A 12,603-nucleotide genomic window follows, 5' to 3' on the forward strand; every position below is an offset into this window, starting at 1 on the left:
ACTCCTTCAAAGGGAGAGGCAGTATGTTCCAATCCTCAGGTTTCTCCCCATATCACTGCAAATTTTTTTCTTTCAAGAATTTATCCAATTTTTCATCGAGGGCTACTTTTAGATCTGTATCCACTGCCCTGTCATAGGAACATAGGTCATCTCTTCCTACTGTACTAATGATATCCTTAATTAACAGAGCTACCCCACCACATACCCTTTCCCTCAGTGTAAGATTCCCAAGCCATGTAGATGGAGACTTACTTGCTGTGCATCACCTTCAGTGTATGGGAGCTTTGTGGAAACATGGAACATTATTTCTTTGCTTCTAAATTTGCAGTAAATCGACTCTGTCCCTGTTTGGCCATGTGCAACATCAAGACCTCCTCGAAATCTGGGAACCAAGGATTTGATTATTACAATGTGCATTCATAAATTATCTTCAAAATAGTAAAATGTTCCAATGCATCATTTACACGACATTCATTTGTAACATTTCGTAAGCTGTTTACCTTGAATGGGTTTAGCATCTCTGCTCCAATGGCAGGTAAAAGAATGTCATGCAGATGCATTAAGCAAACTCCTCTCACAGGTTAAGATGCCTGTAGTTAAAACTAAAAGGGTTAAAATATGGGGACAGGTAGTATGAACTCAATTTGTTTCTCTCCGGTTTAGAAGATTAAGGGGGTGATATAATTGAGGTGTCTGGAGTGATTAAGGAATTTGGTAGCATAGATAGAAAGGTTGGGGTGGAGGGGGATGGGGTGGTGGGGGGAAGGAAGAGTCCAGGACAATGGAGCAAAGCCTTAAAATTAGAGCCAGGTCACTCAGGGATGGTGTCAGGAAGCACTTCTTTGCACGAAGGGTAGTGAAAATCTGGAACCCTCTCCCAAAAAGCTGTTGAAGCTGGAAATTTCAGAACTGAGACCAATAGATTTTTGTTAGTCGAGGACATTAAAGTGGTACAGAGCCAAGATGGATAAATGGAATTATGATGCTGATCAATCATGGTCTAACTGAATTACAGAATCGTTCTGAGAGGCAGAGTGGCTCTACTTTTGTTCCTACTTTCCTCAGAGCTGCTCCGATTGCCCCCTCCACTCAGGGTCAGGTAGAGTCGTGCTCCATAGGGTAGACCCCTGGCACAGTGTGTCAGGAACCATAGGGTGTGGGCTGCCAAATTAACTGAAATCATTCACTATTTCAGGGGTCTCCAAGGCCGTGCAATTGTGCACAGGCTCATTCTGGTCAGTCTTTAATGAGTAGAAAACAGCTAATTTCCTACCTTTTTGTTCAGGTTTTTAAAATTGAATTTTAAAGAGGTAGGGCGTGAATTCTCAAAGAAGCACTAAACAGAATTGTTAGAGGTGGCAATAATTTCAACCCTCAAATTACCAAACACTGGCTGTTTGAATATCCATTCAATGTAATAGAGTAATATCACCTCATCAGTGATGACATAGTATTCAATATATATAACAGACATCCACACACCCACACACCCCCACCCACCCACACACACAGTCAGTTTGGCATCACAGTAGCACTCACCCTTTGAAATCCTGCAGCTCAACTTTCTCTCCTAACAGCTCCAGAAACTCAACAAAGGCCGTGCTTTCCTCATTGTTGGTAAATAATTCTTCCTCCGAGGTCTATTGTATAAGCGGAAACAATATTGGCTGTTGCTGCCTTTACATGGTTGTCTACTAGAATTTAATATTTATTAAGCCTAGCCAAATATTTTAATCAAATATATAAACATGAACCTATGGTTCCCACATTAATAAACATAATTATAGAATTATCTTTGCATATTTTCAGACACCCATTTGTAAACCTTCTCAGGCTGAAAGAAATCCAGTGGTTTTATCTCCAATGGAGTGGGTGCATCCCTGATGAGAGGGGCACTAAAGAGGATGGGTCAATCCAAATAACTATGGTGAGGAAAGACTGGGGTATCCTCCCTGGATGAAATCCATGAGGAAAGCAACAGGAAACCACCTCAGCCATTGTTTCTTGAGTAAGTGGCTCGAGAATCTTGTATGCGAAGCTCAAGTTAGTGCCACCCCTAGAATGTGATGGACAGATGGATTGGATTGAGAATGGGGTAGACTAGTAGCACAGAGTTATACTGCTGATTCGACATTGTGTAAATAGAGGAGCAGAGCTGGATAAAATGTTGAATTTAATAACAAGCAGGTATTTGTCTTCTCACCAACATGAAAATATAAAAGCAATCCAGCTGATTTGCTGATCTTTTTAAAACTTGTACATATTTTCAATGTAGTATTTTAATATTCAACATTTTTGGAAGTCTTGTTTTTTAATAACTTTAGCTCGTTGTATTTCAGCTGGTGCTTGGCATTTCCATTTGTCTTGTCTAAGTTGAATGCACTCAGACTCTCTCTTTGGGTTTAATGATCCTTTGCAGCAGCAACAACAACTTGCATTTACATAGCACCTTTAACAGAGTAAAACATTCCACTCAGAAGAGCGTCATCCAACAAGATTTGATATTGAGCCACATAGGGAGATATTAGGACAGATGACCAAATGTTTGGTCAAAGAGGCAGGTTTTAAGGAGTGTCTTAAAGGAGGAGCGAGAAGCAGAGAGACAGAGGGGTTTAGGAAGAAAATTCCAGAGCTTTAGGCCTTGGCAGCTGAAGGCACAGCCACCAATGCTGGAGCAATTAAAACAGGGATGCTCAAGAGCTCAGGTGTACAGCGGATTGTGGGGATGGAGGGGATTACAGATTGTGCTATATAAATCGTAAAATAAGGGCACAACTGAACAATAAATGATTTCTAAGCCACAGTCTACATCATGAAATCAGAAATTGCTATTAACATTACAACCGTAACTATGGCTGGGATTTTCTGGCCCTGTGTGTTGGGACCCACCGTGGGAGAGTCGGCGGCCCAGCCGAAACTTCATTGACTTTCAGCAGGACCGGACGATCCTGGCAACAGGCGGAGTCAGAAAATCCCAACCTACATTTCAAAGGTACTTCACTGACTGTGAAGCACACTGGGGGCGTCTCAAATGGCGCTATATAAATGAACGTCCTTTGCTGCATTTCCTTCCTATTAGATAGGCTGTTGGTTAATAATAAAGTGAATTAAATTATTACATATTTCTTATTAAGGATATGTCCAATACACTTTGTTTAATGACAAACAAAATAGGCTAAGCTCTCTTCAAATTTTGAAATAGATTTGTCACTCGGTCTGCAATAGGCTACACAATGTAAAACGGAAGCTGATTGGCATTGGACAGGAATTCATACTGACCTATAATACTGAATAAATGATTTTATTTTCTGGATTCAAATTATTTTATAATTAAACTCTCAATTGTACTCTTTCACTGACCAGTGTTTCTCTGTTAAAACAAATGAAATACTCTTTAAACCCTACTGAATTGGTGAGAGACTCATTGTCAACCAAGAAACAGATGGAAGAGCTGCAGAGAAAGAAGAAAAGAGCATTCAAGTGGGACAAAATCAATTATTTTGATGTTTACATTTGAAGATCTTTATGCTGCTCAGATTTCAAAGGCTTCTTTGAAAGGCTGAAATACCATTTATAATCTGCTGGAGCTGTGCAAAAATAAACCGGCGAAGGGAATCTGCAACACTACTTGGATCGCTTTGTTCTCCTACTCTTTAAAATATAATGAGTGCCTTCATTCTCAACAAACACCTTTTACTAAATGTAAATACTTGTTTATATAAAAGGTGAGATTGGTGCAGTATAAACAATCACTCATCCCACTTTAATTGTGATTGGAGTTCTGGGTTGGAAGCCCATTCTGAAGTGGTTGTAATTGTGCAGTTTGAGTTTCGAATTTAGTCCATTTTTAATCCACTTCTGTCCTGGATCGAACCCTCCTTTTAAAATGATGCTACACGTGTTCACTAATCTACTCATCTAGACAGAGTTTTCCAGTCTTGTGATAGTTTTCTTACTGTGACGGAGATGGTAGGAAGTTATGTTTCTGGATTAATGGGCAGACCATTAAACAAATGCTAGTTCCCTTCTTGAAGCCAACTTCACAGAACTCATGCAAAACTAACCTCGATGTACTGGCCGTGTCCAGATGGCTGCAAACTGTTTCTCCTGCCAAATCCTGATTCCTCAACTCTCAAATGACTAACGTTCCAGGGAAGGACAAAGAAAACACTTCAAAGGCACTCTGAAGCTCTCCTTGAAGTGTGGCAGCATTGGCATTGATGGCTGGGAGGAACTCGCTAACAATCATTCAGAATGGCAACAACTTGCCCAACAAACTGCATCACACTTCAAGTGCCAAAGCCTTAACGTTGAGGCAGAGCAGAGGTGGAGAAATAAAGAAAAGGAAGGAAATCCTGCACTCCAAATCCAAGACGTCCTGCTCCATTGTGCCCAGAGATCTGTGGATTGGGAATTGGCCTGTTCAGTCCCATGGCAGAAACTGACTGAGTAGATGTTGTCCTTGAATCGAGGAACAGCCAACGATAAAGATGACAGTGGAAAGCTCAAAACAAAGGGCGGAATATTCCGGGCCCGCTGGCGGTGGGTGTGATAGGCGGCAGGGCGGAATGTTCCGGGCCCACTGGCGGTGGGTGTGATAGGCGGCGGGGCGGAATGTTCCGGGCCCGCTGGCGGTGGGTGTGATAGGCGGTGTGTGTGGAAAACATGGTGGGACCTGCTTCACGATGGCGGGAAAGCAGGTCCTGATCGTCCGCTCAGCCGCTGATGGTGGCTGCGTTTCCCGCCATCGGTCAGTGGGGAGCTAATTGTAATACATTAGCATATCATTAAAAGGCCATCCCGCCAGGCTCTTGGAACCCACCATATCGTCCGCCCACATCAGCGGGAAAGCTCGTCAAGTGTTTCACAACAGCACACGGGAGACATGCACTTGGCAGCTTCACTTTGGGGGAACTGAGGTAAGTGAGCAGCAGCTTCTCCACAGCTCACCTGTTATTTACAGGCCTCAGGGGCACTGGGAGGGGTGGGGGAGACTGATGCCTGGCCCCGCAGGTGGTGGCTGAGGGGTGGGGGTGCCTGGGGGCAAGTGCTGGCCAGCATCAGAGGCGCCTGCTGGGGGGTGGGTCCAGTGCTGCCCTGGCGCTGCATCCCCCGCACAGGTAATCGAGGTGGGGGGCAGGGTAAGCGAGGGGAGTGGCCACACATTAGGGACACCCTGTATAAACTGACCAGGCCTCTGCAACTGAGACAGATCAGGTACAGCCACAGGGATATGATTGGGGTCAGGCTCCTAGTGTTCCCACTCACGCAAGCACTGCGGAGACACCAAAGGGCCACCAAGCGCTCCATATCTTACCCCCCACCGCCCGCCCTCCCATCCCCCCGGCACAGATTTCAAGTCCGCCATCACTTTACTGGACCGCGGAGCAGTTGGGCTGCACACGTTGTACAATCTCCTCGCCAACACTGGCCATGTAACAGTCACTGTTGGAGGTGCTCACAGCCCTTTGCAATCCCAGCATCCCGGCTTGGTCCAGTGTCCCCCATGTCGCAGGCTGACAGGGCAGCCATGCAGCGCACTCAGCTCTGGCCATCCGAGGGGTGACCAGCACTCTCCGGGAAGCATTAAGGGGCAGTCACACAGGGTCAGGAAAGGTGCTAAGGACACCCATGATAACCATGTCTCTCTCTCTTTCATGCTGCAGGAGGACCACGTCAGGATCTTGGATCCAGATGACCTAGCTGTGTGCCTGATGACCGACAGAGACCATAGAAGTTGGAGGAGAGAGAGACTGAGGCACCTGCTTTTTATCTTGTGCAGAAAGGTTTCACATCTGAGTGACAAGAACACTGCTCATCAGGACAAGGAGCCACAGGCAGGGAGACATTCTGAGGAGTTAATTGACAATAGTGAACAGTATGTACAAGTGACCAACACTCGTGCCCAGACTGTGCAACTACTTTTACCTAACTTTCCTAACCCTGCTGCTACATCTTGGTGCTCCCCGGACACTTACAGCAGAGGTGGAGGCAGCCTGCTGACTGTGAACCCCTGTCTGTGATAACTGGTGGGCGTCCTCTGGAGGGCCGAGACCTGGAGGTCCCCAGCCTGCTTTCGGGTTCCTGCTGTGTGGCAGTGACACCCTCCTCGGCCTGTGAAGCTGGAGCTGTGGGGTCACAGGAAGAGGGGATTCGGATGGGCCGGTCACTCCCAGAGTTACCTGGGTGGATGGTCCCGGGGTGAGCACCTGCTGATCCTCCTCCCTATGGGTGCCTGAGGGCCCCTGGCTGACTCCATGAGGAGCAGGGGTAGGTGGAGTGGGATCAAGCTACCCATGCCCCTCTCACGTACACACTGTTGGAGGCCAACTATGGCATCAGTGATGGGGTTAAGCCCGTGCAGCAGTGCAGGAGTGACATCCTGGACCAAGGTCTCGCTGGTGGCCACCATCCTGCCAGTTTTGACCTCGGTGCGTTGCAATGCCAGAACTATCACCTAAGCCTGAAGACAGACAGACTCCCCCATTGTGCCTTGCAATCTGAGGAGTGCAGCGGACATCCCTTCCTGATGTTCCCGAGCTTGCCTTTGCAGCTCCAGCAACTCCAGTTACGGAGTCCAGACGCTCATCATCTGACTCGGACTCAGCAACATTCTGGCCTCCAGCAGTCCTCTGAGTGCCGGGGTCCTGGGAAGTCTCTGCCTCAACCTGCTGTGGATCAGACAGTGCGATGTGCTCACCAGATTGTGATCCTGAGGCTACTCTAAAGTTAGGTCCCACTGAGGTGTGTGTCTCTGAGCTGGTGGAGGGTGTGGGTGAGGCTGTGACGGGACTTCAGGGAGGGAGCCTTCAGATTCCTCTTCAGAGGTTTCTTCGGGACTTGATTGGAGGCCCTGGGTCATGGACTCTGTCGGCTGTTTGGCAGATGTGCCTGCGAAAGCAAGGGGAGATAATTAGTGCAGGGCAGTGGCCTGTAAAAGGGGACACATCACTCACAGCCTGGTTGTCTGATGGATGTTGCAATGCTGGACCCTCACTTGGTAGAGCAGCGCCGACCTCACCATCAGCACAGGACCGGTCCCGGTCATCGCCGGCCAGCTGGATTCGAATTCTGTCAGAACTTTGATCTCCGGCATCCCTCCACCTGTCTGTGACCTTTCCCTCCTGTTGTGAGCCAGTTTGTCCTGCATGGATAGAGATGGGGATGTATCAGGACACTGGCCGGGCCAGATGATAAGTATGCCTGGCCTGTGTGGGTGGTGAGTGGTCCCATGGACGGGATGAGGATAATGATGATGTGTGAGAGAGTGAATGGTGATGTCCTTTGAACTGGCAGTGAGTGAGATCCCTGTGGATGTGTGATGGGTTTGAGACTGAGAGAGTTGGGAATGATGAAAAGAGTGACTTACTCTGGTGGAACGGAGGAGATCGTTCATCCTTTTGCAGCGCTGGGTGGCTGTCCTCCTCTGCAAGAGCGTTCGCACTGACCACCGCTGCCTCCCAAGCCGGGTTGGTGACTTTGCTACCCATCCTGCAGCCAGAGCAGGGGTAGAGCAAATCCTGTTGGGCCTCCACATCATCCAGCAGTCGCTAGAAGTACCTGTCATTGAAGCCGGGGGGCTGTAGTCTTTTTGCCTTTGCTGGCCATGCCTCTCATGCAGCGGTGGTGAGCTGGTGGCGATGAGCACTTTGCTGGCGGCTGCCTTTTAAAGATGGCGGCCGGTGTGATGCAGCAGTGGGGCGATGGCGAGCGGGCAAATGAGAGCCCACCCCCCATGGAAACAGTGTGTTTCCTGGGAATGCATAAATAATGAGGCGGACTCGGGAAGATAAGGCGGGAAAACCCACCATTTTTGTTGGCGGGTAGGACTCCATTTTATCCGCTCGCTACAGCACTTAGTGCAAATCTGGGAAAATTCCATCCAAAATGCCGGTTTCCTTAGTGATGTAATAATGAAGTGCACTGATAGAGCTTATACACCCAGATCAGGATGGTGCCATTCCCCAGGGAAAGGATTAGCTAGATAATCTCATGCGGCAACATGTGGTTATCAGGTGGAGTTAGTATCACAATCACCAAACGATATCTCTCACAGATGAAGAAGCCACTAATAAGAGCTCTCCCTTTTAACACTGAGATGAGGAGAATTTTTTTCTATCAGAGGGAGCTGCTAGTATGTGGAACTCTTTTCCCCAGAGAGCAGTGGAGGCTGGGTCATTGAATTTATTCAAGGCTGAGTTAGACAGATTTTTGATAGACAAGAGAGTCAAGGGTTATGGGGGGCAGATGGCAAATTGAGTCGAGATCACACCCGGATCAGCTATGGTCTTAATGAATGGTGGGGCAGGCTCGAAGGGCTGAATGTCCTCTGTTCCTCTGATAGGGTGGTAGAGGGAAATGAAACTTTGTGCAAGTTAAGACAAGGGTAGCAGATCTTTGAATGACTTCAAGTTTATGGAGGGTAGAATGTGAGAGACCAGCCAGGGGTGCGTTGGAACAGTCAGGTCTAGATCTAACCATCTGAACAGGAAAGGCAGCGGTGCAGAAAAGAATAAATAACTTGCATTGATACAGTATCTTTCACTACCTCAGTGTGTCCCAGCACTTCACAGCCAACAAAGCATTTTTTGAAGTGTTGGTACTGTAGGGAAATGAGGCAGGCAATTTGTTTGCAGCAAGTTCTCACAAGTAGCAATGAATTTACCACTGGAACTCCCAGCGCACACATCATTAATACAACAGGGGGGCCTGGCTGACACCTGTCTACGGTAGAAAACACTCACCTGGCCAAGCTTCTGATAAATAACCCCAAACTTGAAATGATTGCTGATGACATGCTCATCAAATGTTACAATCAACCGAGAGGCCTGAAAGAGGCAGAAAAAAGTGTAACAAAGACTCTTCAAGGCAAAGCATTCACTTACATCAGCAACATTCCCTGCAGCGTTTCATAATTAACATTCACAGCAAGTGCAAATAACAGTTCCCGAAATAAGGAGATAAAAGGTAGATCAGAGAAATGAAAGGAATTGAAAATGATAACTGACACCTACCTTAGGGTATAAAACTGGGTAGAAACGATCCACATTTACTTCCTCACAAACAAGCTGCAAATAGAAGAACAAAAGATCATTTCAGCTAACGCTGTCAGGTTTCTTTCACTGATTAACAACAGCAGATCTCTCCTGCAGGGAGAATTGTTAAACCGTGTGGTAGATCTCCCAAGCAGTCTGAGATCTGGGGTGTGCTTTCTGATTTTTAAATAACACCACAGCCAGGAGATGTTGAAACCCCTGTTTCCCTCTCAGGGTAAGTTTCACTTCCTGTGGCCCCAACTCAGGTCCCACCAACATCCTTTTGTCCCTCATCACTTGGGAAGAGGAGAAACCTAAACAAATGAGGAAGCAGGGGATTGACAAATGGTCAAAGAGGAAAATTAATGAGACACTTGACTTTCATGGAATTAAGTATGATGAAAGCAAACGAGGTAAACGTAGAGAGGCCGGCTCCAGAGGCTACGATTCCTGAAATTACAGCCACGGTTCAGGCTGGTGCTGTCTGTGGTGAGCAAGGTTAGGTGTACACTCAAATTGTTTGGCTGCATTTCCTGCAGAGATGGGATAGAGAGAGGTGGGGAATGGTTGGAAAGAGGGAAGAAGGAGAGAGGAGGGAAGAGAGAGAGAAGGGGAGATAGAAGGGGGAAATGGGAAAGAGTGAGTGAATTAAGAGCAAGAGACAGGAGAGATAGGGAGGGAGTGAGAGAGAGAGAGAGAGAGAGATGGGAGAGTAGGGAGCGGGATGGGAGAGATAGAGAGTGGGATGGGAGAGAGAGGATGACATAGAAGAAGGACAATGAGACAGTAGAAGGGAGAGCCAAAGAGAGAGATAACACAGACCCAAGAAAGTGGTGATATTTAACGGAGTTTGGGTGGTTTCAATCTAAAGCTACCTCATTCTCCTGAAAGGCACTTGAAATGTTTTGATGAGATTTTATAGAAAAGGCTTGAAATACTGCAAACATTGGTTTCTTTATAATAAAAACAGGAAGTGTTGGAAAAACTCAGCAGGTCTGCCTACATCTGTGGAGAGAGAAACAGAGTTAATGTTTCGAGTCCGTATGAGGCTTCTTCAGAACTGAAAACAGATGGATACGGGATGAATTTTATGCTGTTGTGAAAAGCAAGGGGGCTTCAGGTGGGAAAAGCAGGGAAGGTCAGGGATGGGTTAGAAGACGAGAGAGATTAAATGACAGAGATGTCATGGAACAAAAGGCAAATGGAGTGGCAATGGGTGTAGTAAAGAAACAAGGTATAAGCCCAGAGTAGATGTTAATAGCAGAATAATAGTCAGCTGTCAGAAACAAAAACAAGATACAGACTAGGAAAAAAAAAAATTGAGTCGGAGGACAGAGTACATACTCTGAAGTTGTTGAACTCAATGTTAAGTCCGGGAGGCCATTAAGTGTCTAATCGGAAGATGAGGTGCTGTTCCTCCAGTTTGCGTTGGGCTTCACTGGAACATTGCAGCAGGCCAAGGATGGACATGTGGGCAAGAGATCAGGGTGGTGAATGGAAATGGCATGTGGCCAGTGAGGGAAGAAGTGTGGGAAATGGGTCGGACATAGTTGAGGGCCCTGTCAACCACAGTGGGAGGGAATCCTCGGTTGAGGATAAAGGAAGACATGTCAGAAGTGCCATTGTGGAAAGTAGCATCGTCAGAACAGATGAGACAGAGAGAGAGAAACTGGGAGAATGGAATGGAATTCTTACAGGAAGTAGGGCGTGAGGAGGTAGTTGAGGTAGCTTTGGGGGTCAATGGCTTGTAATGAATATTAGTAGACAGTCTATCCTCAGAAATAGTGACAGGGAAGTCAAGGAAGGGAAGGGAAGTATGGAGATGGACCATGTGAAGGTGAGAGAAGGCGGAAACTCTGTCTTTATTTCTGAGGATAGGCTGTCTACTAATATTCATTGCAAACCCACTGGCTCCCACAGCTACCTCAGCTACACTTCCTCACACCCTGCTTCCTGTAAACTCCATTCCATTCTCCCAGTTTCTCCCTCTCTGTCGTTTCTGTTCTGATGATGCTACCTTCCACAATGGCATTTCTGACACGTCTTCCTTTTTTTCCTCAACTGAGATTCCCCCTACTGTGGTTGACAGGGCCCACAACTGTATCCAACCCATTTCCTGCACTTTTGCCCTCACACCTTCCCCACCCTCCCAGAACCACAATCGGGTTCCCCTCATCTTCGCTTTTCACCTCACCTGCCTCTGTATTCAAAGGATCATCCTCCACCATTTCTGCCACCTCCAGCATGATGCCACCACCAAACACATCTTCCCTCCCCTCCCCGTCAGCATTTTGAAGGGATCACTCCCTCTGCAACACTCTGGTCCACTCCTCTATCACCCCCAACACCTCAACCCCTTCCCACGGCTCCTTCCCATGCAACCGCAGGAGGTGCAACACCTGCCCTTTTACCTCCTCCCTCCTCACTATTCAAGGCCCGAGACATTCCTTCCAGGTGAAGCAGCGATTCACTTGCACTTCTTTCAATTTCATCTGCTGCATTTGCTGCTCCCAATGCGGTTTCCTCTACACTGGGGAGGCCAAACGCAGATTGAGTAACTGCTTTGCAGAACACCTCCACTCAGTCTGCAAGCATGACCCAGACCTCCCTGTCGCTTGCCATTTCAACACTCCACCCTGCTCTCTTGCCCACATGTCCGTCCTTGGCTTGCTGCATTGTTCCAGTGAAGCCCAACGCAAACTGGAGGAACTGCACCTCAACTTCCGACTAGGCACTTTACAGCCTTCCTGACTTAACATTGAGTTCAACAACTTCAGACTATGAAATTTGTCCTCCATTTTGAATTTGTTTTGCCAAGTGCCAGTCTGTATCTTGAAGAGTCATACGGACTTGAAACATTAACTCTGTTTTTCTCTCCACAGATCTGTTGAGACCTGTTGAGCTTTTCCAGCATTTTCTGTTTTTGTTTCAGATTTCCAGCATCCACAGTATTTTGCTTTTATTTTTGCGTTAGTTTCTTTAAGTCCACTAATCAAAATAGAAGCGGTTTTGAATTCTGCTGTATACAAGCCTGTCTTTGACTGCGTGTGCCAGTATGATATTGTTTCAGATAGGCATGAACCAACAGTACCAGACCATACCACATGTTCAACATCAGCAGAAGGTATTATACTGTGACGTATCCTGATACGGGGTCACGAGTGCTAATTTCTTTTAATGTTATTGAAAATCCCATTCTGCCTTCAGAAAAACAATGTTAAAAACTTAAAAGAGGGAACTTCTTAAACTTTAATGACTAACGGACTAGCCTATAAAATGGTTAAAGTACTTTTGAATAGACTTAACATTGTTATTTGTTTTTTTAAAAATGTGATGAGATGACATAGGAACTCATTAAAATCACTCCCAGCAGCAATTGCCATTGATCTTTAAACAAGCTTCAGAATGTTTGCTACATAATTGCTGTGGTCTTATTTCTGCCAGAGAGAAGCTGGAAATGCTGAGAGATTTCTTCTGACACTCAAACTAAGGCTGAATCAGTTTCAATTATACTATATATTTGGCTGAAGAGCTAAAACATTTTCTAACAAAGCAAAATATGGAGGAT

At 46.5% G+C, this 12,603-nt stretch overlaps 1 protein-coding gene across 14 annotated transcripts in view; it reads right to left on the reverse strand.

Annotated features, from left to right (window-relative positions):
* Nucleotides 1–12,603, reverse strand: part of LOC144690357 (rap1 GTPase-activating protein 1-like) — a 573,401-nt gene that overhangs the window by 65,716 nt on the left and 495,082 nt on the right. For all 14 annotated transcript variants that reach the window (XM_078557766.1, XM_078557759.1, XM_078557767.1 and 11 more), the window contains 4 exons: nt 9,015–9,068; nt 8,745–8,828; nt 1,540–1,640; nt 253–382 (listed from right to left, as the gene is read on the reverse strand). In XM_078557766.1, coding sequence (XP_078413892.1) covers nt 253–382; nt 1,540–1,640; nt 8,745–8,828; nt 9,015–9,068 — 369 coding nt within the window. The remainder of the gene's footprint in view (nt 1–252; nt 383–1,539; nt 1,641–8,744; nt 8,829–9,014; nt 9,069–12,603) is intronic.

The sequence above is a fragment of the Cetorhinus maximus genome, chromosome 15 (assembly GCF_964194155.1).
Source record: "Cetorhinus maximus chromosome 15, sCetMax3.hap1.1, whole genome shotgun sequence".
In the NCBI taxonomy this organism is placed as follows: Eukaryota; Metazoa; Chordata; class Chondrichthyes; order Lamniformes; family Cetorhinidae; genus Cetorhinus; species Cetorhinus maximus.